Here is a 27,067-nt window from a genome sequence, read left to right as displayed (position 1 = left end):
CCAGGACAGACAGGGAAAAATGCTTCAGTACCTGAATAAATTCAAGTAAACCGTTCTGAGCGCTCCTGGGAGAACGGTATAGAAAATTGAATAAATAAATAAAAGAATATTCAGCCAGTACTAGCATCAACATAAATATTTTACAAAGTCCCTTAGGGGGTAATTTCTATAAAAAAGGGTGCCAAGAATGCAGTAAATGATCGACATATACAATATTCAGGTTACGTGCTATTCTACAAAATGGCACTTAAATGCAATGGCATATAGTATAAAAATAAGTATACTCATGGGCGGAGTCTAAGGGCTCCTTTTACTAAGCTGCAATAGCGTTTTCTTCTTACTGGCTGTGTGTGCCCTTTGCAATTGCTAATAAAGATAATTAAAAAAAAAAAAAAAAAGGATATTTCATAATCACTTTCTATTATGATACTCTGGCATAAATATACCTTCAAACTGTTTTTCTTTCTTTTTATTTAATCATATTTCTTGTCCTTTTTTCTTTTCTTTTTTTATCACAAACCCAATTAATAAACCCTCAAGTGATGAACCAGGAGGATGGTATATCATATAGTGTGAACAGTTTTCAGTGTATAGGTACCTCATATAACATACGTTATCCCAAGTCCACATTCTTCATTTATACCATTACCTCCATCCCATCCCTTATCTTGTTATGATATTTTTATTAATGTGTATCTGTGCTTCAATAGTGTTCAATTTCATCCATCAAGCTGCCCCATAAATCAGCTTAAGTTCAGTGAACCAACGTTGGACCAGCAGTTTGCTGTATAAGATAAGTGTTGCTGATTAGAAAGAACAAAGTTATATATTAAGAAAGTAAAAAAATAGTTGATTTACACACTGTATGATATATTCTATAATAAACACATTCACAAGAATCGTGCAGAAGGTGTAAAAAGCTAAACATGAGTCAGACAGCCCCAATGGGAGGAAAAGCCTCAGACAAAGCCCTCCCACCGCCACAGCTGTGGCTAAGGTGTTCAGGCGGAGGACCTCATCGGCATATAAACCTCCCAGGAAACCTAAAATGGCTCTATGTTGTGCAAGTAAATATCAAAACTCAATCAATAAATAGGCAAGAAGTCACAATTGTAAATATAAATTGACTCAGAAACTTATCTTTTGCCATAGTTCATCACTTGAATAATAATAAATAATAACTTTATTTTGTATACCGCCATACCCAGAGAGTTCTAGGCGGTTCACAACAATTAATTAAGATTACAAACGATGAAATCATTGAAATTAACATTTTAGGAATGTACAGGTCATTGAAGTTGACAGGAATATACAAGAGTGTACAATAGGAAGGTAATATTTTATTTTCAGGAATATACCGGTCATTGAAGTTAATAGGTTTGGTGGGTACGATAAGAAGGGAAGGTGGAGGTTCACTTGTATTGATGGGAGTTGAAGAAGTGCGAGGGTGTGTTAAGGGTTCTGTCCGTGGAATAAGTGAGTTTTGAATTTTTTTTTCTGAAGTCAAGGTAGGTGGGGGCGTCGAGTACAATTTGGGCTAGCCATGAGTTTAGATTAGCTGCCTGGAAGGAGAAGGTTTTGTCACGGAACCTTTTGAGGTGACATAATTTTAGGGAGGGGAAGGCGAACAGAAGAATTCTGCGAGAGTTCTTATTGTTGTGATTTAGCTTGAAGTGAGGGTTAAGGTAGCTTGGGGATAGACCAAATACAATTTTGTAGCAGAGGCATGCGAACTTGAATAGAACTCTGGATTCAAATGGTAGCCAGTGCAATTTATGGTAGAAAGGGGTAATGTGTTAGCATTTGTTTAAGCCAAATATAAGGCGGACGGCGGTGTTCTGAATCAGTTTTAGTCTCCTGGTGGTTTTCTTCATGGAGCCTAGGTAAATGATGTTGCAGTAATCCAGGATGCTGAGAATGGAGGATTGTACTAACAGGCGGAATGAGTTGTCATCGAAGTTGAGGGTTTATTAATTGGGTTTGTGATAAAAAAAAAAAAGACAAGAAATATGATTAAATAAATAGAAAGAAAACAGTTTGAAGGTATATTTATGCCAGAGTATCATAATAGAAAGTGATTATGAAATATCCTTTAGGCCTAGTCATTGTAATCAAGCTCTTCCCTTGACCATGTTCCCTTTCGAGATTTGTGCGCTAGAATTTACATGCACCACTTTGTAAAAACGCTTAGAAAGTTGGGAGTGCCTAATTGATGCTAATGAATGCCTAATTACTCAATTGCCTAATTAGCCAATTATTATTGCTAATTAGGTTGTTAATTAAGTTGCACATGCAAATTAGCAATGTGTACAGATTTGCATGCACAACTTTGGTCACAGTATACTGGCTCCTGGGATAGTGTCAAGTGCTCATATCTAAAATAACGGCACCTATTTGCCCAGCTTAGCTAATAGAGTATTCCCCCAATATTTGCGGGGGTTCTGTTCCAGGAACCCCTGCAAATCTTGAAAAACCGTGAATACGATTTTTAGCAGAGGAGACTGGAGAGGGCAGCCGGAGAGGCAGGAGAGGGCAGCCGGAGCGCCGGCAAGTGAATGAAATCGCTCAAAGTATGCTCCGACCGCCTCTTCCTGCACTAAAGTCGGGCCTCACCAATCAGGAGCCGCTTTGACAGGCAGCTCCGGATTGGCGAGGCCCGACTTTAGTATAGGATGAGGTGCCGTGAGGAACATGCCGCGAGTGATTTCCTTCACTCGCCGGCACTCCGACTGCTCTCTCCTGCCTCTCCGGTTGTCCTCTCCTGCCCGGTCATTCGCGGTTGGAAAATACCGCGAATGATCGGGACCGCGAATGACCGGGGGAGCGCTGTAGTCCTTTAAAGGAGAGTAAGGGCATACTCTCCTGTACAGAACAGGCTTCTAATAGATGCATTCTTGGTGCCCCAAAATAGGCTCCTTTAGGTAGAATTGCCCTCATTAATGCTGAAAACAAGATGAAGCATTAACAACTGAAAATGTTCCCAGTACTCACTGAATGCAGCCACCGCAAGAACCAGAGTGACAATAATGGAGGTCCAAGATATCCAAAGTGCTTTTTTTCTGTAGTTCTGAGCTTCCTGAGGCTTAAGTTTTGTGCTGCTTTCTAGTAAACCTGATAAAATTAAATTAAAAAAAAAAAAAAAAAAGAAGTGAGCCTGGTATGTTAATTTTCATCTTTACAAAAACTGATTGACACATTGGATCACAATCAAACTAATGCATTTACAGAAGCGTCACATCCTGTGTTTTTCTGCGTTGATTCCAATTCACTTGCTGCACTTTGGGGACCTTTTACTATGCTGCGCTAAGAAACAGGCTTGGTGCGCCTTTTCTGCACATTATAAACCCGTTTCTTGTACAGCCTTCGAAAGAGCTCTAAGGGCTCCCGCATTCTGGATGCGCTAACCAGTTAACACAGCGGTAATGTGGGAAAGAACATCTGTTGGAGGTATGATCGGTGAGCAGGCGGGAGAGCTGCGCTGAAGTTAGACTCCCTGAGTGGTTCAAGTTTATTAGAAGTTTGTTGTACACGCAATATGAAATATTTCTATGCATTCCAGCCAACTTGGGAGACACTGAGGAGGCAGAGTGTGGCGCAGTGGTTAAAGCTCCAGCCTCAGCACCCTGGGGTTGTGGGTTCAAACCCACGCTGCTCCTTGTGACCCTGGGCAAGTCACTTAATCCTCCCCCCATTGCCCCAGGTACATTAGGTAGATTGTAAGCCCGCCGGGACAGAGAGTATATGAATAAATTCATGTAAACCGTTCTGAGCCCTCCTGGGATAACAGTAAAGAAAAATGAATGAATAGAAAAAAAGAATAGAAAAACAGTAAAGAAAAAAGAATAGAAAAAAGACCTCATCCACAACTAACCTGGAAATAGCCTTAAATTCAGACATGACAGCTTCAGGACATGGTCAAACATGCATGACCTAACGGGTTCTCCAGTCCCTTAGGAGCTAAAAGGACAAAATATTGCTGGGCTGTTCAAGATGGGGAAGAAAAGGAAGGCTCAATGTAAGACCTCAACTTTAGTAAGTACCTCTGTTCAGGGACCCACGGATAGGAATGTCTTGCCTTCAACGGGACGTTAATCCAACTGTCTCTCTTTCTTGATGGGGTTTCCATTAACTCACCTAAAAATGCTGCAATTGAAACCACCCTATGTCCACTAAGTCCGTGTTTTCAAGTCTGTATTTTCAAGTCCCTTCCCCATACTGTAAATGCTGAAATTTAAATTCCCTACGTCCGCCAAGTCTGTATTTCCCACAAAAAGTTGTCCTGCTCATACTGTGAATGTACTCTTGTGACCCGTTCTGGGCTCCTTTGGAAGGACGGGCTAAATAAATAAATAAAAGGACACTTCCTCCTATGACTAGTACCCAGCACCCCCGTAAATAAACACCTCCATAAGCCAACAGTTCTCTAGTTGGAGGAGTAGAATCGGTAACCTTGAGATCTCTGATGGACTCTACTGGCAGTTAAGAAAGTAATGCCTGTTTGGATGATATTGTTCTGTCTAATCCTAGTCGGGAAATTTCCTTTCAAATTATTTGGACAATGATTGATAGAACTGAGAGCTCCTATTACAAAGGCGCGCTAAGGGTTTTAGCGCATGCTAACCACACACTAAACGCTAACGTGCGCGCGTTAGTCTATGGGCGCGTTAGCGCGTGCCTATATTTAGCTAAAACACATAGCACACCTTAGCAAGTCTATGCTTAAATCCCGGATACATCAACTTTGCAGATTTATACAGGAGACTACTGATGAGATTGACAAACGCTTTGCCATATTAGCAAGAAGCTTCAAGTTTTATTAGGATTTTATATACAGCCTATCAAGGTTATCTAAGCGGTTTTACAATCAGGTACTCAAGCATTTTCCCTATCTGTCCCGGTGGGCTCACAATCTATCTAACATACCTGGGGCTATGGAGGATTAAGTGACTTGCCCAGGGTCACAAGGAGTAGTGTGGGATTTGAACCCACAACCCCAGGGTGCTGAGGCTGTAGCTTCAACCACTGCGCCACACACTCCTCCTTCAATCTATGGAGCCTGAGATTACCACACTACAAGCAACTGGTGCACCGGTGATTAGAGATAGCCTCTCTGTGCATTTTGGTATAGAGAAACTAGAAAATTCACTGCGCTCTAGGAATCTGCATTTTTTTTTTAAATTTCTCACAAACTAAATTATTGTCTGTGGTTATTTTGCTTAAACAATATTTTAGGGAGGTATTAAAAATGACTGAATTTTGTGAAAATATGATGATTCAGAATTATTATCCCCCCTCTTTTACAAAGGTGCATTATGCTTTTTAGCGCACGCTAAACACTAAGGCATGCACGTTAGCGGTTAGTGCACGCGTTGATTTAGTGCACACTAAATACATGCTAAAACGCTTAGCGCACCTTTGTAAAAGAGGGCCTATATTTCTAGGCATACCTCAGATGTTTACCCCCTCTTTTAAAAAGGCGCGCTATGCTTTTTAGTGCGCGCTAAATATTAGCACGCACTAAACGCTAACGTATGTTATACTATGGACACATTAGCGGTTAGCACATGCATTGATTTAGTGCACGCTAAATGCACACTAAAACGCTTAGCGCACCTTTGTAAAAGAGGGCCTATATTTCTAGGCATACCTCGGATGCTTACCACCTCTCTTTTACAAATATGCAGCCATATTGCTTTTTGGAGGCAAATGTAAGAAAAAGAGTAAATTTAGTATTAATCACATCATTGGTTAAATTAATCACAAAACTGGTTAAATCTAAGCCTGGCTCCACAAGTGTATCCAAACCTCCTATTTCATTAAGGCCCTCTTTTACAAAGGTGCGCTAAGCTTTTTAGCACGCATTTAGCGCATGCTAAATCAATGCGTACGCTAACCGCTAACGTGTCTATAGGATAACATGCATGCGTTAGTGTTTAGCATGTGCCAATATTTAGCGCACGCTAAAAAGCATAGCGCACCTTTGTAAAAGAGGGGGTAAACATCCGAGGTATGCCTAGAAATATAGGCCCTCTTTCACAAAGGTGCGCTATGCATTTTAGCGCACGCTAAACACACGCTAAACGCTAACGCATGCATGTTACCCTATGAACACATTAGCGGTTAGCACATGCATTGGTTTAGTGCACGCTACATGCACGCTAAAACGCTTAGCGCACCTTTGTAAAAGAGGGCCTATATTTCTAGGCAAACCTCGGATGTTTACCCCCTCTTTTAAAAAGGCACGCTATGCTTTTTAGTGCGCGCCAAATATTAGCACGCACTAAACGCTAACGCATGTATGTTATCCTATGGACACATTAGAAGTTAGCACAAGCATTGATTTAGCGCGCTAAATGTGCACTAAAACGCTTAGCGCACCTAAGTAAAAGAAAGCCTTAATGAAATAGGTTTGGATACACTTGTGGAGCCAGGCTTAGATTTAACCAGTTTTATGATTAATTTAACCAATGATGTGATTAATACTAGAGTTACTCTTTCTGTTACATTTGCCTCCAAAAAGCAATGTGTATGGCAGCATCCGACAGTTTTGAGCAATGGACATGCTGCCGGCCTGCCGATAACATGAACACATTTAACACCATCTCCTGAGACGGCATTAAGTGCACATGTGCTATCAATAGTCATGACAGCTAGCATGCAGAACCAACCCAGATGTTACTGTAACAGTTAGCTACACGTCTGCTCCATCTCTGACACGCCTCACTCCCGCCTCTACCCAAAAATTTTCATAGCGACACCAGGAAATATTTCTTCACCGAGAGAGTGGTTGATCCTTGGAACGAGCTCCCAGTGCAGGTGATCGAGGCAAACAGCGTGCAAGAATTTAAGAGCAAATGGGATGCTCATGTGGGATCCCTTAATAATAATAATAATAACTTTATTTTTGTATACCGCATTACCATGGAAGTTCTATGCGGTTAACAGATGAAGAGACTGTACATTACAGCGAAGTTACACTTTTTTTTTTTTTTTGGCATAGCTACATTTACATTTTCGGCGACGCTACATTTACGGTGAAGTTATTTTTCAGGTCGGTTACAATTGCAGAGAAGTTACATTTGTTGTAAGTTGCATATATATAGTGGAGTTCATACAGTAGTGTTACATACGGCGGTGATATATACTGCGGAGTTCGATAAAGCAGAGCAGAGGCATTTAGTAAGGGAGGTAACGAAGAAGGGGTGATTAGTTGGATAGGGTGATCCATTTTGTTAAGCCATTTGACAGGATTGGAGGAGTCGAGAGTCTGAGGTAAGTCAAGGTCCGAGGAGGAGGCAAGGAAGAGGGGGGGAGAAGTTAGAGGGTTAAGCCAAGGGAACCTGGTACTCTATCCCTAGGAGTGGGATCCCTAGGATAGTAGACTTGGGGGTGGGTCAGTAGAGTGGGCAGACCTGATGGGCTATGGCCCTTATCTGCCGTCATCTTCTATGTTTCTATGTTTCAAATGAAGCAGCTGGTGTGGGTTTTTGGGTTGTTGGGTTTTTTTTTAACCACACCGGCTGCTTTTCTCAGAAAATGAGTTATTCGGCCGGCTTAAGTCATCAAGAAGATGCCGGTTCAAATGCAACAAGCCTCATCTATCTATGCACAGGTGTCGAAGTCGGTCCTCGAGGGCCGCAATCCAGTCGGGTTTTCAGAATTTCCCCAATGAATATGCATTGAAAGCAGTGCATGCACATAGATCTCATGCATATTCATTGGGGAAATCTTGAAAACCCGACTGGATTGCGGCCCTCGAGGACCGACTTCGACACCCCTGATTCTATCGTTTCATTTGCCAGAGATATACCGTTTCAATTAACAAGAATGTGTAGTTATAAATAGAACCCAACTGGCATTGTTGCCTCGTTTCTGAAGAACGCGTGCACTAAGACTTGGTATCTTTTCTTAGATTGCAACACATATGTGGCAGCCATTAGTGCCAGTCCAAACCAGTATCAACAAAGTGGTTCAACCCACTCTCGTTAGTGCAGCTTAGTAAAAGGGCCCCTTAATCTTATCAACATGTGACACTGGGCTAACGATATGAGGCAAAATGACATTATTGTCATTATTATTTTAAGTAGTATATTAAAAACCATATTATATATAGGTAACCATAAAAATAATACTAAGGAAAAAGCATAATTCTTTTTTCTTGCAATAATTCCATGATTGCATAATTATACACACTAAATTCTGCATACATCTTATCTATCTTTCTGTGCCTAACAAGCTACTGAAATCTTAACATGGTTGCATAATGGTAGAGGCCCAGTGCTGATATCACATTTGCATTCCGTCCTGTGCTTCATCTGTCCCACTTGCCCTTGAAAATAAACTCATAAACTAATTGCATCGTGTATTGCTAAAGGAGCACGGTGCAAATTCAAGACTACAATGTTCTAAAATGCTTTATTCACCACAGATTCTGGACCTACACAACGTTTTCAGCAGGAAACGTTAATGAGGTTTATCAAACAGAAATGATCGCACCTTTTGTTAAAGAAAAATATCAGCTCGGATTCCCTTTTATTGGACTTGTGCAATTTTCATGGGAAGATGTCAAATAGAACGTTTCAGATCACTGAGAAGGCTGGGGTAGGGGCAGAGTCTCTGAACGAGACAAGGTCTTGTCTGTCACAATATGTATATGTTATGTTATATGAGGCTAATTCCGATACCGCAAAAGGGAGGACAGTTAACCAAATCTTAGGTTGGTCCATGTGTCTAAGGCCCTGCCCATAGGAGGGGCATTAAGCAACTGGCCCAATTCCGGTTGGCCCATGTGCTTAAGGCCCCTCCTATGGGCAAGGCCTTAGGCACCTGGGCCAATCAGGCCCTAGGCCCCTCTCCAAGTGCATTCCACAATGCACCAGGAAGAGGCAGGACCCGACTGGTCAGCCATCGATTAAGGTTAGTGGGGAGCTCAGGGAGGGTTCGGAGGAGATGTTGTCTGGCAGGAGGACTTGGGCTCCCTCCTGCTGGTGAGCGATGCTGTGGGGGGGGGGGGGGATTCTGTCCAGCAGGAGAGATTGGGCATCTCTCCTGCCAGTGAGGTTAGAAGAGATTGCAGCAGGAGAGATTAGGCATGTCTCCTGTCGTGATCGTTAACGGTGCGGGAGGGGGGGAGGGAGACACGGGTTGCCTGGGCTGCCGCGATCAGCTCAGCGACCCGATTCAGAACTTATACCTGTTTTGACTTGGGCTAAGTCAAAACGTATAAGTTCTGTCTGGCAACCTGTCAAACTTTTTTGGTTATGGCTGCCAGACGACTAAGTCTAGGTCAGCCCACCTCCTGCCTTATCCACTCCTCCAAAAATGCCCCTTTTCACTCTACGTGTACAGAGGCAGGGTAAAGGCCTACGCTGGTTTAGATACGTCTAAAACCAGTTTTGATTATCGGTAATTGGACGATCTATCTTTTTGATCGTCCAAGTACCGACTTAGGCCACTTTTTGAACGTTGTTTTTTTTTAATTATTATGAGCCCCATAGTGTGGGGTGGTATAGTGGGGGAGTTTCATCCATTCCTTCATTTTCTTTGTTACATATGTGTTTTGGCAGAGTTCTTGTCTCTCCTCATTATGTGAGCTTAACACAGAACATTTTATTTTTTATTTATTTTTAGAATGTTTTGGGGTCCTTTAATGAAACTGTGATAAGAACTAGCATATTTTTAACGTAAATTAAAAGTCACTACCGCAGGTCCCCCCTCAATTTTTGCATGTGCACACACTAAACAATAAAATTTATTTTTTAGTGCTAGGGTATAATTGTGGGCAGAGCATGGGCATGGCTATGCTAATCAGTTAGCATGTGGGCGATGCCACACACTTAGGGGAAAATTCTATAAATGGCATATCACACATATCACCTTTCTAGTGAAAACTTTTTTCTTTAAGATGAGACAAGTTAGGACAAATAGACCAGTCCTGATTGAGACTAGTTTCAGGACAGCAGCACAATCTGTCCTAATACCATACCTGAATGGCAGAAGTTATCCTGCCGCTATATCGAGCAATGGTGCACCCGCATCTGGAGTACTGCGTCCAATTCTGGTCACCGTACCTTAAGAAGGATAGGCGATACTCGAGAGGGTTCAGAGGATAGCGACGCGACTGATAAAGTATATGGAAAACCTAACATATGCCGAAAGATTGGAGAAACTGGGCCTCTTTTCCTTGGAAAGGCGGAGGCTTAGAGGGGACATGATAGAGACTTACAAGATCATGAAAGGCATGGAGAAAGTGGATAGGGACAGATTTTTCAAAATTTCGAAAAATACAAGAATGAGGGGGCATTCGGAAAAGTTAAGAGGGGACAGATTCAGAACCAATACTAGGAAGTTCTTCTTCACCCAGAGGGTGGTGGATACCTGGAATGCGCTTCCAGAGGGTGTGATACGACAGAGTACGCGACAGGGTTTCAAGAAGGGTTTGGATGAATTCCTGAAGGATAAGGGGATTGAAGGGTATAGATAGAGGATTGGATGATTTCCTGAAGGAAAAGGGGATTGAGGGGTACTGATAGAGAATTACTATGCAGGACCTTGACCTGATGGGCCGCTGCACGAGCGGACTGCTGGGCGGGATGGACCTCTGGTCTGACCCAGCAGAGGCACTGCTTATGTCCTTATGACTATTGAAATTCACTATATTGTGGCATTACAGAAAAAGAATGCAAGAGACTTCAGCTACTACAAAACATGGCTGCAAGACTAATTCTCAAAAGGAACCGATACGAGAGGGCAAGTCCACTATTAGAGCAACTGTACTGGCTTCCAATGAAAAAAATAATCCAGCTTAAGATAACTTGCATGGGTCACAAAGTGATCTGTGGAGAGAACTTGGAGGGACTAACTTCTGATATTAAAGTCCCACACTCCTTCTTCAATTCACGTACTATGCAGCGCTACAAACTATCCTTCTCATCTCCTCAACAAGTACAGCGAAAGAAGACCTTTGAAGATACCTTTGACCGCCAAGGACCTCTCATTTGGAACAAACTGCCAATAAGCCTAACTGCCAAAAACTACTTTGAATTCCAGAAGAAACTAAAGACATACCTATTTTCACTATAGTCGCTTTTCTACCTTTCACTCCTTTCTTCTAAAACCAACTCTCCTTCTAACAAGAACTCAATCTAAATCTTATTGTAAATCGCGTAGATTCCTTGCAAAAATTACGGTATATTGTATTGTATTCTACATAAATAAAAATTAATTTTAAAACTAGAGTTAATGAAGTCGTTAAAGGAGCTTTAACAAACTTATAATGGCAAAAAATAAAGGTTAGTTGGGTGGTAGTTGTGTATACCCAGGCACCTACTACCGTGTAGGCGTGGTTAAAGGGTGGATTGGAGTGTTTTTAAATTAGGTGTCGATTCATTGTAGGTGTGGTAAACCCTGGCCTGCATTGGAGATGCCTACATTGTGGTCGTCTACAATGTAGGTGTGATTCTGTTAGAGTCACCTAATGCATTATTGACACGTCTAGACGCCTACATTGTATGCATCATTAACAGAATCTGGTCCTAACTGATCAGTGCATTAGTGCGTGAGCCCTTTCTGCCTATAAACTAGGTAACAATAAAGGCTAATGCACTAATGGCCATTGCTAACGGGGGAATTAGCATGTGACCGTTACTGGAAAACTAGAAAAATCTGCCTTGTGTCCTCAGCATGCTAGAAAAACCCATGTTGGGGATAATGCAGACCACTTTCTAGCGCTGCTTAGTAAAAGGACTCCTTTGTCTTTTGCTGTCTTTTTTGTTATTTTCTTGTTTTCTTTTAATCTTATTTGAAATGTAATATTTCAAAATCTATAATTATGTAGCCCAGTTCCGACAAGAAATCAGATGGCCAGAACTACAGCTCAAGCAATAGTAAAACACTAGATAATCCATTATGGTTGCTTTATTTGTATGGTTTATGGTTTATTAAGCTTGTTATACCGCTCGTTCATTTTTCTGGTCCAAGCGGTTTACAAAATACAATAAAAGTAAAATAAAATAAAACAAATATAAAAAAGAACTCTATTATTAGATAGTATCCAGGGATCTCAAAGTCCCTCCTTGAGGGCTGCAATCCAGTCGGGTTTTCAGGATTTCCTCAATGAATATGCACTGAAAGCAGTGCATGCACATAGATCTCATGCATATTCATTGGGGGAAATCCTGAAAACCCGACTGGATTGCAGACCTACCCATACAAACAGCAGACATACTAAGAAACATTCACTCTTACAAAAAGCATTCACTCGTAAGTAAAATCGTATAAATATCATTAAGCTTTAAAATTTCACCAGACTGCAAACTGAAGGTCTAGAACATTCAGAATATATGAGTAATATCAGATTAATTTAAACCTTGTCTGAATGCTGACCAAGATAGAAGTTTTGAATCTGCAGCTATCAAGCAATTATGTAAACTTTATGGAAAGACCAAGACTTGGACACCATATCATTCTCACGGAAATGCAAAATGCGAGTGTTTCAAAAGAACGTTGCATGACATGTTAAAAACCTTGTCTTATGAAAAGAAGAGAAAATGAACTGAACGTCTGCCAGAATTAGTTTTTGCTTACAAAAGTCACATTCATTCATCAACTGGATACTCCCCGTTCTTTATACTTTTGGGGAGATTCAAGACTACCTTGGGATTTCCATAGAAATACCACGGAAGTAGAAACAGAAGATTTGGACGACTGGGCGCAGGAGCATCAAACGGAATTACAGTTGGCTTCTAACATTGCAAAACAAACATCATATCAGTCTGGAGAAGCACAAAAACAAGTTTTTGATTGGAAGAAGAGAGGGGTGCTGATCGGATTGGGAGATCGAGTGTTGTGGCGCAAGCACTGCAGAGGCAGGCACCAAATCCATAATGCATGGGAAGCTACCCCTTACACTGTGGTTGAAGTTTCTGAACTGGACAGGTTACCATATGACATTAGGGGTCCGTTTACCAAGGTGCATTAGTGCGTCTTAGCGCAAGCTAAACGCTAACACATGTCAACACGTCCATAGGATATAATGGACACGTTAGCACTTGTTAGCATTTAGCACGCGCTAAGACGCACTAGCACGCCTTAGTAAAAGGACCCCTAAATCTTCAAATGGTATAATTTACATTATACACCATAACCAGATAAAATCTGTAACTTTTCCTATAGGGAAAGACGCTTTGTCTCTAATGATTAATACTTTAGATGTAATTACAATGGATAATGAAAGTGTTTGTTCAGAAGTTGATAATAATGATTCTGATTGTTGGGTTCCTGTAGATTGTTGGTCCTGTAGTTCCTGTAGATTCTAATTGTGTTGTGTCCCCACTGCAAGTGTATCTGGCAGGTCAGAAAGTATGTTTTTGGAAGAAGATGTGCTTAGTATACTTAGTCTGTCCAACATGGAACGCGCTTCCAGAGGCTGTGGTAGGCAGGAGCACGTTACAGGGCTTCAAAGAAGATTTGGATAGGTTCCTAGAAGACAAAGGGATTGAGGGGTATAGATAGGTGTTGAGGTAGGTTATAGGGATAGGTGTTGAGGTAGGTTATATGGATAGGAGTAGAGATAGGTTATAGAGCTAGTCAGGGACCACTGCTCAGGCAATGGGCCTGATGGGCTGCCGCAGGAGCGGACCGCTGGGTGAGATGGACCTCTGGTCTGCCTCAGCGGAGGCAACTTCTTATGTTCTTAACAGAAGATGTGCATATCTGGCAACTCTAGGAACTCTGCAATCAATGCTGTTGCCTTTTTTTTTTTTTGTTACCTTTGCGCTACCCAACAGATTCTGTCTAGGTTGCCCAAGGCTTGGTATGCTATGTATAATTGAGGTTAACAAGCACTTAATTGGCAGTAATTAGGAGCTATGCACAGATTTACCATACACTCTATTCTATAACATGCACACTTAAATTTCATAGCATGTACTCCAAAGGGGAGCGTGGCCATGGGAGGGATATTGGTGGGTTGAGGGAGCTCTTAGAATTTAGGTGTGATGTTAAAGAATACTGTGGTTTATGCATCTATCTGCCATTAGTTGGGCACCAGCATGTATGTTAGTTTTCCTCGCACCCCAAATTAGGTATGACATGTACACTAAGGCCCGGATTCTCTAAACAGCGCTGTTGTCGGTGGCTGCCTTTAAAGTGGTCACCAATCGTATGTCAATTGCACGATGTCGCTGCTTAGAGAATCATGCCTCCAGCAAAAGTAAGCGCTGGAAATGTAGGCCAGGGTTTTCGTTAGCCACGCCTACAGTGGCGTTAGGCATCACAAAGCGCCTACGTAGGTGCAATTCCGGCGCTGTTGATTTAGGCACCTTGAAAATCATTTTGAAACATCTTTTAAATGGCATTTTTCACTTGACCTAGGCACAAATAGAGCTCCTATGTGCGCTTAAGTTAAGGCTCCGTTTTTTTTAGAATATTGGCCTAAGCTAGTATTCTGTAAAGGTTGTTCCGAGCAGGGTGCCCTTTGCAGAGTACTAGCTTAGCATGGATTATTTTGGTGCCTAATTATGAGCACAAGAAAACCAAAGGAAGAAGAAAAATCCCTACATAGCGAAGCCAAAGAACACACAAAATTAGGGGTGGACCAAAAACTTTCTTGCAGATAAGTGCAGAAAATAAAGCACTCTTATATTGGCAAAGTACCGTCAGATAAAAAGACCTGACATGGAGCCAGAGTTGTGAGACTGACAGTTTCTCTTGCCTTCCTCATTAGAACATTGTGAGTGCTATTGGATGCAGACTCTGCTCTTTGACATCTTTTGACATAATAACACATCCGACAAAGTATTTGTGACCCCCGAAGCAGGCAATTATCTGCTGAAACACGGCCGTGTTGGGTCTTTTTATCTATCGGTGCTTTGCCAATAAAAGAGTGCTTTATATTCTACAGGAATATATTGTTCAGGAAAGTTCTTGGTCCAGCCCTACTTCTGTGTGTTCTTTGCTTAAACTTTGAGTGTCATTTATTGAATCCCCACCCACTTTGTTAGTTGGGGATTTTCTGAAACACAAACTGGGATCCTTTTCTAATTTGTATCCATACATTCTATATAAATTAGCTTATTAGGGCCTTTTCATTAAATATTAGTGTGTGCTAATGGAATTAACATGCACTAAATGCTAAGAAGCACATAGATATAAAATAATCTTCATAGCATTTAGCACGCATTCAATACGTGCTAAGCTTCATTAAAAGGACACTTTTGCCTACTTTCTATCTTTCTAAATTAAAGGGCATTCAAAGTTGCTGAGACTTGAATGTTAAACAGCAACTTTCCCAGCTAAATGATCAATCAATGTGAATCCTAATTCATTATTACTGGATTGTTTTACAATTGAGTAAAATATGAATAAGATAAAACCTTGTTACCACCTGAGAAACAACCAATAATAAACATGGAACACTGCAAATGCATAAAGGTAAATTAAAAAAAATAGCATGCTTGAAGATACATAAGAACAAAGCAAAAAGAAATAACTTTACAATCGGCAAAGCTATTTAAAATTTGTTTTAGGTGTGAATTTAGGAAATATGGCAACTGGCACTGTGGGGGAAATACTATAAGCGATGCCTATATAAATATGCACCTAAAGTTAAGTGCCTAACTTAATTAGCAAATAATACTGATCTTTAACAAGCTCATAATTGAAAAAAAAAAAAAATTTAATTGGGAGATAGGTGGCCATCTTAGGCTTGATTCTAAAAAAGATAGGGATCTAGCAAAACTTAACACCAAACTAGCCCTCTCTTCTATTAAACTGCGCTAGCGGTTTTTAGCGCAGAGAGCCACGCTGAATGGCCCACGCTGCTCCCGACGCTCATAGGAAGCAGTGTGGGCCATTCAGCGCGGCACACCGTGCTACACACTGCTAGTGCAGTTTAATAGAAGAGGCCCTAGATGTGTTTAGGGATGGAGAAAGACTTAGCTGCTGCTTGGCACAACTCTCTAAAGCAGAGGTTCCCAACTAGAGAGTTGCGCAGGGACAGAAATCCCACCCATCCCCGCCCGTCTCCACCAGGATCCTCTCCGTCCCCACCCGTCCCCGCCAGGATCCTCTCCGTCCCCATCCATCCCCGCCAGGATCCTCTCCGTCCCCACCCGTCCCCGTCAGGATCCTCTCCGTCCCCACCCATCCCCGCAAGGAATTACCTCCATCCCCGCCCGTCCCCATAAAAAGCAGCAATTACTTCTGACAGGATCAACAATTCCACAGTTTCTTTTGTGTTTGCACTGCTGTTTTCCTTCTGGAATCTCTTTGGTGGAACTCTTTTTTTGTTTTCTGTTTAGGTAATTAACTTATAAACCCCCTCTTTTACTAAGGCTGACATGTCCATTATATTATATGGACGAACCCTGCTTCCAAAGCCTTCCATCCCCGTGGCAGTCCCGTGGGCCAGAGGGGGGTCCCCGTGGGAGTCCCGTGGGTTAGGGGGGATTCCCGCAGGAACCCCGTGGGATTCCTGCAATCCCCATTCCCGTGCAGACCTCTATTCCCAACCCTGTCCTGGAGGACCACCAGGCCAATTGGGTTTTCAGGCTAGCCCTAAAGAATATGCATGAGACAGATTTGCATAGAATAGAAGCGAGAGGCATGCAAATCTGCTCTATGCATATTTATTAGGACTAGCCTGAAAACCTGATTGGCCTGGTGGTCCTCCAGGACAGGGTTGGGAACCACTGCTCTAAAAGACTTAGGTGCCTCTAATGTAGGCCTTTAAATCCCTGGCCTACATTACAAGCACCTAGGTTTTAAGTTAGATGTGATTTTTTAATAGGCACCAATTACAGAATCTGGCCCTAAATGGCTAAATGATTTATTGCATTTTCCTCTCTATGTCAATACCTCTGTTATTCTCATAGATATCTCACAGCAATTGATAAATAGACCAATTTCAATTATACTCCCTGGCACCAGGAGTGCTACACAGTCGAGTCACATTATTATGACTGTAGCATGAAATGATTAATTTGACTGGATTTAACCATTATAAAATATAAAATTATTGCCTGAATCAAGATATGATTGATTTTTGCTGGATTTAGAATTATAAAATGTGGCAAGAAATTCTGGCCATCTGCCTTCAGAAGGTGTTAAGTGCCTCTATTGTAGTCACCGGGGTTCCAAGGAACAGGACAACAGTGCCCCTTGTGGCCACATCATACATTGAACCTAGGTGCGTTTCTCAGTAAGGAGATAGCCCCGCAGGGTTTAAGGAAAAATAAAAGTAAAAACCACCAAAATGTTCACTTCCAGCAAGTTGCCAATTTTAATGGTCAGAATGTTCCAGGGCATCTTCTTGCACTCCAGTGCCACAAAACAAACATCAGGTAAAATCCTGGGTAGTTTCAAGGATTTCCCCAGCAGACAGAAAACCTGTGCTTTTTTAAAAAGGGTTTTTTTCTCCAAAGTTCTTTCCACCCAGCCTGCTTCCTGCAGGCTCCAGGTAAGTGCTTTATAAGCTTTAGCAATCCAAGTACTTCAAAATCAACTTAAACACAGAAGCCTCCAGTTAAAGAAAAAAACAGTGCTAGGGCCAGGAGAATTGCTTAAGGTTTGCTTTACCTTGTAGCTCAATAAACAGCTCCAAAATGCTCACCCAGATAGTGGCAAACCTTTCCCTCATTAAAGCAAGACTCAGCTTCTTAACTAGTCCGGGCCACAAGGCAAAAACCAACCTCTGCAGTCAGCACACAGTAGTCATAGAAATAAAAAAAAGCACACAGCAGTCATAGAAATAAAAAAAACCACAGTCTTTTTCTTCAGGATACAGACTGGTGCCCCACCCCATACAAAGTCCAAACAATTGGGGTCTTGAAACACAGGGAAGTGGACCCTGTTTCCACAAACTGTCCAGTTCAGGTGGCAAAAAAAAAAAAAAAAAGAGAAATATCCTCAAAGGAAAAACAACAGCAGCAAAACAGGGATATTCCGTAAAGAGTCCCAAACTCAGAAAAACAAATACAGCAATGTCCTCAGGAGTGGTTTGTCACCACACTTACGGTCCATTCTTTCTGGCTCTTGGCACAGACCTGCTTACCTCTTAAAAATCTTCGTCAGCACAAGCAACAACTCTAGCCTGCTGCTCCCTCTGAAAATACTTCTGGGTCTCAGGGTCAGGAAGTGATGTCAGAGAAAACACCAGTGTGAGCAGAAGATCGGAGAAGCTGCTCATGCAGGCAAATATTTAAAGAGGTATGAGGGTGGAAAGGGAGGGTGCGAGTGTGACGTGGCAGACATCCTGTATTTGTGCATATGATTTTTGTTACCGACATGCATCACCTTGCACTTATCCATGTTGAGCCTCATTTGCCATTTTGCGGCCCATTCTTCAAGTGTGTTTATAATCTTGTTGTAGGTCTTCGCAATCCTTCTGTGTCCTCACTAATCTGAATAGCTTTGTATCATCCGCAAATTTTATCACCTCACTCGTCGTACCAATTTCTAGGTCGTTTATAAATATGTTGAAGAGCACGGGCCTGAGCACTGAACCCTGCAGCACTCCACATGTGACGCTTTTCCAGACCGAGTACTGTCCATTTATCTCTGCTCTCTGTTTCCTATCCGCCAACCAGTTCTTAATCCAGGTGAGTATATCACCCTCGATTCCATGGCTCGCAATTTTTCGAAGTAGACGTTCATGCGGGACCTTGTCGAATGCCTTCTGAAAATCTAGATATACGATGTTGACCGGATCATCCTTGTCTATCTGCCTATGATTGCTGGGTGTTTGTTCTTGAGGATTCACACCCGACACACCAAGGTCCATCCATTCAATGGAGCACAAAATGTGACTCATTGGAGAAGTCAACCCAGAAGTTTGGTGCACATTGTAGCCGTTTTTTGTGATGAATCCTCGTGAACATGGGTGCATTCACCAGCCGTCTGCTCCAGAGCCCCATTCACAACAGGGTTCACTGCACAGTCATTTTGGACACACATCTGGAAGCCCCGGTTCATTTAGATGGTGAATTGTTCCAAGGTAGCACGACGATCGGCCCGCGCCAAACTGCACAGCCGACGTTCACCTCACACATCAACGGCTCATGCAGCCCCACAGTTACCACATTGGGTCTCATTTATCCACTCATGGTACACTTTAACCACAGCAGCCCGTGAACAATTTACAAACTCCGCTGTTTCCGAAATGCTGCCTCCTTTGGCCTGGTAGCTGACGATCACGCCTTTTTCAATGTCTGATACATCAGGTTTTCCCCCCATGACAGCTGCTATATTGGCAACTTGCTAACATCCCACCTTATATACCCATAAAGTCTGTGCATGACACATGCATTCATTCATTGGCTGTGCATCCCTGATGTCAGAGGTAGGCGGTGGTCATAATAATGTGGCTTGACTGCGTATTTTCCACTGCATGTCAGTGTCTCTATTTCCCTCCCCTCCTTATTATTGTAATTTGTATATTGCTATTAGGCACATGTAGCATTGTGCCAGAGAAATCCTTTGCTTGTTGAAGCCTACAGTTGAGTCAACATGGCCAAATTACAGAGGCAACAAGAAAGAGGTGGTGAGTTAAACCAGTCAGGCCATGATTGTAAAGAACAAAACCAGATGTGTTCAAGGTTATAGCAGTTGAAGAAGGAGCCTTTTCAATTGAGTAAATGCCAAGGGATGAGATCTCATAAGAAGTGTGATGATGGATTAACTAACTAATAACATATGTATTTATTCACAGATGCAGAAATTGCATTAAAAAAACATGAGAGAACCAGATAAATTATGCTTTCCTACTGAAAATATTTTTGCTAAAAATCACAAGAGCAATACAGTGTAAGAGGTTTTCCTAATCTAATGTACATTCTGCACATAACCCCAGATTCTATAATTGGCCTCCTGAAGTTAAGCGCGCAATTACAGGCCCAATTATAGAAGAGAGTCAGTCAAGTGCATAGCATAATTAGCTAATTGGTACTTCACTGGAGCTAAGTACCAATGGTGTAACTGTCACTAATTAGCAATAATTACACTGCACAACATATTTTAACTTTTTTTCTGGGGCAAGAAGACAATAAGGTTTACTTTATAGAATTTGGCCTCCTCAGTTTTCTCCTATCACGTATATTTTTTTGAGCAAATTGCAAATATTTATAGCACGAGAAGACATAATGTAACGCATTGCGCCAATTTAAGAGTTTCTATAAATATTATTTTCTACAATCGTTTTGCTGTTGAAGTGCGTCTATAAACGAGATTAGGAGCATCTCTAATTAATGTCCAACAATAGTCAGCCAGCATTGATGAATTCCATCTGCCCCGATATCGTTTCTCCATTGCAGCAATGTCCTGGTGAAACCTTTCCCCGTGCTCATCAGTAACACTATCAAGATTATTGAGGGGAAAATCCAGATGCGAGTCGAGAAAATGAATTTGTAGTGGCGTGTTGCATTGGAGATCACAAAATGCTTTAAGCATCGTCTCCACCATTTGGACATAGTCTCTGGTGCCTTCCTATTCCCCAGAAAATTCTCGATTACGTTCTTCAATGCTCTCCATGCACTTTTCTCCCTTTAGCTTATAAAATCTAATTTGAGGCAAACTGTTTTAATATTTCAGAGATTGTTATAACATTTACTCCAAGCATTAGAAAATATAGCGAAAATGTTAACTTTTTGCATTATAATGCTCTTTTGCCAAAAATCAAAGGTTTATACAGAAAAATTAAAGTCTGTTTTGAATCCAGCGACCCCCAAATCACCATAGAACACCCACTACAATTCATACCCAAAAACCTCTGTTACACAGTGTTAGCAATTGTGTGCGTAACTGACTTATGCTTCTAATGGGTAAACTGAGCACCTAACTTCTCTCACACGTAACTCCAAAGGTGGTATGGCCAAGGGAGGGTCATGGGTGGGTCATGAGCAGTCCCAGGATTTAGGCGTACGTGGAGAACTGTCATTTCCATGCCTAACTTATAGTAGTTAGGCACAAGCATTTAGACCTGCCTAAAGTTAGGAATGAATAAGACTTAAGCTAGTATTCTATAAAGACAGTTCTGCACAGATATGAAGAGAGCTTTATGTGATAAGCTTTTTAGCACATGCTAAATATTAGCCCGCACCAAACACATGTAAAATGCTAACAGATGCATGTTATCCTATGGAAGTTTTAGCGGTTAGTGCATGTGTTGATTTAGCGTGCGCTAAATCCACGCTAAAACGCTTAGCACGCCTTTGTAAAAGAGGGCCCAAGTAATTTGAACTGGATGCGGTTTAAAACTAGAAGACAGTGAAGTGACTGAAGCAACAGTCAGATCAACCTGCACCACGGATGAATCTGGCAGCTATATTATGCAGCGTTTGTCAACGTTTCGATTCAGCCTTTGATATACCAGCATAAGCCACATTACAATAATCCAAATGAGATATACTGTAACAAAGGCATGAACCAATGTCGTCAAAGCAGGAACTTCTAATAGATCTTTCAGAGGATGTAACCTGCTTAAGGCAAAAAAAAAAAACAAAACAACCCCAGCTTTAAGACCCATGGCATTTGATCATGAAAGGTAAAGAGCTCTGTCAAGGATCATCCCCAAATATCTGAATGATTCTACCACGGCAATTGTGGAGTCAAACAAAGATGGAGTCACAGAAGGATGGATAGAGTAGCTTGTAAGCCAACAGGCTATAGTCTTCTCATTCAGGACTAATTTATGACTCTTAAACCAGAAGGCTAGGAGGCTGTGATTTTGAAGTCAGAAGATATATGGGATGCTGGATATACTAACAAAATATCATCTGCGTAAATATAAAAAGATATGCCAAATTCCTGAATTAATGTTAAGAACATAAGAATTGTCATACTGGGACAGAGCTCAGTACAACCCAGGTCCCAAGTACCTGGCAGAGACCCAAAGAGTAGCAACATTCCAGAGCTCCTATTGTGATGTCATAATGCCTCATTCCACCAGTGTCTAAGAGTCAAACTCATCAGTGATGTCACACTGGCTTGACTGTCCTATACTTGGCTCACATAAGAACATAAGAATTGCCCTACTGGGACAGAAGGTCCATCAAGCCCAGTATTCTGTTTCCAGCAGTGGCCAACCCAGGTCCCAAGTACCTAGCTAGATCCCAAGTAGTAAACGGACTAATGAAAATGAAAAGCAATGATGAAAGCAAAAAGCCCTGTGGACAATGGCACAGAAAGGGGGGTTGGGCTGGACCACCCCAGGCGCCATCTTAGTGAGGGCACTGGCCACCTCTCCTCCTCTCTGCCCCACCCCAGTTCCTTCCCACTCCTCCCATGCCATGTGCTTTTCTTCACACTCACACACTCCCACGGTACCTCTAGCTCTTCGTCAGCACAAGCAGCAGCTCCAACCTGCTGCTTGCGCCGGCCTCGGCGCTCCCCTCTGACTAGGTCCCGTGACTAGGAAGTGATGTCAGAAGGAGAGCCAACTTCGGCACGGACAACAAGTTGGAGATGCTGCTCGCGCCGGGGAAGCTAAACATGTATGAGTGAAGGGACAAGGTGTGCGTGCGGCAGGGAGGGTATGGAAGGATCAGGGGCGAAGAAGAGGGCGGGGGGTGCCACTGTCCCAGGCGCCTCCCATCCTCGCTCCGTCAGTGCCTGCGGAACTCCACATTCAAGGACTTGAACTATGGAGTTTAATCTAAACATGTACAGTATAGGAACAATTAGAAAGAAATCAAGGTTCAAGTTTAATGATAATTTGATACATCGCCTATCGTAATACTAAGCGATTAGACAAATGGTATAAAATCAGGGGATACATGTCAACAAAACTGCATGGTGACGAAGACAAAACAGACTGACATGGTACAAAAGGCCTGGGGGTGAACTACAATGAAATATAGAAAAGAAGAGAGTACGAAAAAGGACAGGACAATAGGAGGTGAAGGGTTTCATTCAGGCTGTCTTTATCAAATCAAAAAAGAATAATTTGAGAACGAAGGAACTGGCATCAGTGTTCAAAGGCATCTCTATACAGAAGACATGGGGGAAGCCACTGCTTGCTCTGGATCGGTAGCATGAAATGTTGCTACTCCTTGGGATTCAAGTTTATTTAAAAATTTGATTTGATCGCAAAATCAAAATTCAATGCGATTTACAAATAACAGTAAAATCAGGGTAAGAAAAAGAAAGACATATTGATTAAACCAGACAATTAAAAACAGACACAAGAGGCAAAATAATAATAATAAAGGATTAAATACAATTCATAAACAAGTAAAACGGGCATAGGTAATGAAACAATAGGATGGGAAAAGGTTACCCTCTCAATTTTCACTTAACAGCATTATTAGTCCGCTGTAGTCTCCTGATTATATAGAATTCGAATAACTCAATTGAAAGCGTCCTTAAAAAGCTAGCTTTTCAGAAGATTTTTTAAACTTACTAAGTAATTTTTCTTCCCTCATCTTGGTTGGGAGCGAATTCCAGATTTGAGGGGCCTTGACAGAAAAGATCGTGTCCCTCCTTGAATACATGAGTCTTAGTGAAGGGACTAAGAGGAGAGATTTTTCTTCAGATCTTAAAGATTTTGTAGGAATATAAGGGATTAGAAGCCTTTCTAGGAATGCAGGAGATTTGTTTGTTAATGTTTTGTGTGTAAGTAATGCTATGCTATATGCAATTCTATGATTTACAGGTAACCAGTGCTTTTCCTTTAAGAGGGGAGTCACATGATCAAACTTTTTTCTTTTGATAATTATTTTTATTGCAGTGTTTTGAAGGATTTGCAATCTATGTATTTCTTTTAAGGTTATTCCCTTGTACAAAGCATTACTTGTGTCTCTTTGTGGATTCTGCATGGAATTTTGCTACTATTTGGGTTCCAGAATCTTTCTTACTCTGAGATAATAAAGTGTTGCTACTCCTTGGGTTTTGGCCAAGTACTAGTGACCTGGATTGGCCACCGTGAGAACGGGTTACTGGGCTTGATGGACCATTGGTCTGACCCAGTAAGGCTATTCTTAAGTGAGCTAAGTATAGGACAATTAAGCCATTGTAACATCACTGATGAGGTTGGCTCTGAGGCACTGTAGAATGAGGCATTATGACATCACAATCTCAGCTCTGGAATGTTGCTAATATTTGGGTTCCGGAATCTTGCTTACTCTGAGATAATAGAATGTTGCTACTCCTTGGGTTTTGGCCAAGTACTAATGACCTGGATTGGCCACCGTGAGAACGGGCTACTGGGCTTGATGGACCGACCATTGGACTGACCCAGTAAGGCTATTCTGATGTTTTTATGACTTTTTAGGGCTCCTTTAAATTTATCTAAGCTTGCTTCCTCCCTAATATAAGGGGGTAAAGATGATGGGAGCAGTAACAGCAAAGGAATGAAATCAAGATAAAGTAGCCCCTGTGACCCCTATATCAGTTAATCCACAGTAAGTATTAATAACTCATGATTAATCAGATCAAATGCTGATGTTAAATGTAGAGAGACTAAAAAGGCCATTTTTCCTGTCTCTAAAATAGATTGAATTTCACTTAATAGGGCAGCGATAATTGTCTCCATACTATACGGAACCTTGACTGCCTAAGATGAAGAACATGAGTTTTTTCCACAAATGAGGTCACAGCTGATTAAGAACAAAATGCTCTATTAGCTTGGACAAGAAACCTAGATTTACCACCTGCTAACACAGATTTAACACAGGAACACATTAATCGAAATGTTAACAAATAACCTGCAATAAAAAATTATAGGAAAGTCCATTCTTGATGGAACATTAGTTTTAAGCTTGGCATGCATTACAATTCAGTATTATGGCATGTTAAGCCCCAAGCTTAATGCATTTTGGTAAAAGACCTCCATGTGCATCCATGTGTTTTTATAAAATACTAGAGGTTTCCTGGAAGAAGATTAAAACCACAGACATTTATACTAGCTCGGGAGCCAGTATAAATATACACACATCCCAATTTGGAAAGAGGGAATGATGAATATATTTACATTGGTGTGATATACAGGCCTCCTTCACAGATAGAAGAAGCGGCTTAATAGTAGATATTTAGGCCCAGATTCTGTAAACTGCGTCCGGTTGGGGGTTTCGTTAGGGGGGTCTGGCAGGAAGGGTTGGGCACCCTCCTGCCGGTGATCTTTGAGGGGGTGTGGGGTCTACCGGCGGGAAGGGTTGAGCAACTTCCTGCCAGCAATCATCAGGGGCAGGTGGGGGGGGTCTTTCGGCAGGAGGGGTTGGGCATCCCTCCTGCCTCATTTGTTTAGGGGGTGCGGGAGGGGATACTGGCGGCCATAGACGCAGCCGCTATACTAATCATGGCAGGGCGATCCCTTGCCGTGATTAAGTATAGCGGCCGCATCTAAACTAACCTGGTTCTGTAACCGGCGTCTGTAACATGGACATTGGTTCCAGAATCGGGTTTAGTTTGGGCGGGTGTAGGCCCGATTCTGTATAAGATGCCCATCCCAAGTGTCCCAAACAGAATCTGGGCTTCAGAATATATCTGAAAAAGGCTGGTCATGTAGTCAAGAAAGCAAAGATGCAAATGGAAGAAAAAATAGCTGACACGGTAAAACAGGGAGACAAGACATTTTTTAGATTATATTAGTGATAGGAACATAAGAACATAAGAATTGTCGCTGCTGGATCAGACCAGTGGTCCATTTGAGTCTAGCCTTACCTGCGTACGTTCTGGTTCAGCAGGTAACCTTGTCTTGAATCCCTGGAGGGTGCTTTCCCCTATAGCAGCCTCCGGAAGAGCGTTCCAGATTTCTACCACTCTCTGGGTGAAGAAGAACTTTCTTACGTTTGTACGGAATCTATCCCCTTTTAACTTTAGAGAGTGCCCTCTCCTTCTCTCCACCTTGGAGAGGGTGAAGGGGAGAAATATGTAGAAGCTGATAAAGAAAAGGCTCAATTGCTTAACAAATATTTCTGTTCTGTGTTTATGGCTGAAGCACCAGGAGTGGGACTGCAGAAAACAAACATGAATAGGAATGGAGGAGTGGTAGACCCTGATCGATTTTCAGAGAGCTGTATTCGTGAGGCGCTAGCTAAACTAAAGGTAGACAAAGCAATGGGGCCAGAAGGTGTACATCTGAGGGTGCTGAAGGAACTTAGGGAAGTTCCGGTGGCTCCATTGACTGACCTTTTCAATGAGTCGCTAGAGTTGGAAGTGGTACCGGAGGACTGGAGAGTGGTCCCTCTCCACAAAAGTGGAAGTAAGGAAGAAGTAGGGAATTACAGGCCAGTAAGTCTGACTTCTGTGGTAAGCAAATTAATGGAAATGCTTTTAGAACAGAGAATGATCAAGTTTCTGGAATCCTGTGAATAACAGGACCGGAAGCAACATGGATTCACTAGAGATAGGTCTTGTCAAACAAATCTGATCAATTTCTTTGACTGGGTGACCAGAGAATTGGATAAAGGATGTGCGCTAGATCTGGTGCATTTAGATTTTAGCAAAGCCTTTGACAGTATTCCACAGAAATGTCTAATAAATAGAGCTTGCATTAGTATTTTCCATTTAGTGTGGGTTTTGCGCGCACCAATATTCAGCATACACTAAAAATGCTAGCGCATCTTAGTAAAAGGAGCCCTTAGTATAAATGAATAGAGACACAACAATATATAGGCATAAACGTTTTCAACAGATTATTTTGAGGCTAGCCACATATCAATTTATTCATATACAAAATACCTCAAAGAATCAGTTCAGCTATTTTTTAGGACCTCAGTGGTGTTGCTACGTGCAGTATAGTTCAGGTACATGCAGACTATACATACTCCAAATCGTCATTGGTCTTCACGTTTAAAGTGCTCAAAAGTGCTACTATCATATAAATAAATACTTTTATATTTTTTCTATAAATATTTTTAAGAATTGTAAGGTTCCCAACAAAGAGTACGGGAATAGACTGGAACCTAGACACCTCCAGCTGCGGTAGAGAGACCAAGTTCCTGGATTCCGCAGGAGATTGCTTCCTGGAACAACTTGTCAAGGAAAACACGAGAGGAAATGCAATTCTGGACTTAATTCTAAATGGACTACGAGGACAGGCGCATGATGTAGAAGTGGAGGGGACGCTGGGAAC

At 41.8% G+C, this 27,067-nt stretch overlaps 1 protein-coding gene across 6 annotated transcripts in view; it reads right to left on the bottom strand.

The window, feature by feature from the left end:
* Positions 1–27,067, bottom strand: part of TMEM163 (transmembrane protein 163) — a 286,924-nt gene that overhangs the window by 204,611 nt on the left and 55,246 nt on the right. For 5 of the 6 annotated variants that reach the window (XM_033944598.1, XM_033944603.1, XM_033944599.1 and 2 more), the window contains one exon: positions 2,992–3,111. In XM_033944598.1, the coding sequence (XP_033800489.1) occupies positions 2,992–3,111 (120 nt within the window). Of the gene's footprint in view, positions 1–2,991; positions 3,112–17,577; positions 17,691–27,067 lie in introns of those variants that run through there. The other variant, XM_033944601.1, reaches the window with a different exon arrangement.

This window comes from Geotrypetes seraphini, chromosome 5 (genome assembly GCF_902459505.1).
Source record: "Geotrypetes seraphini chromosome 5, aGeoSer1.1, whole genome shotgun sequence".
Taxonomy (NCBI): Eukaryota; Metazoa; Chordata; class Amphibia; order Gymnophiona; family Dermophiidae; genus Geotrypetes; species Geotrypetes seraphini.
This window is presented reverse-complemented; position numbering and strand designations above follow the sequence as displayed.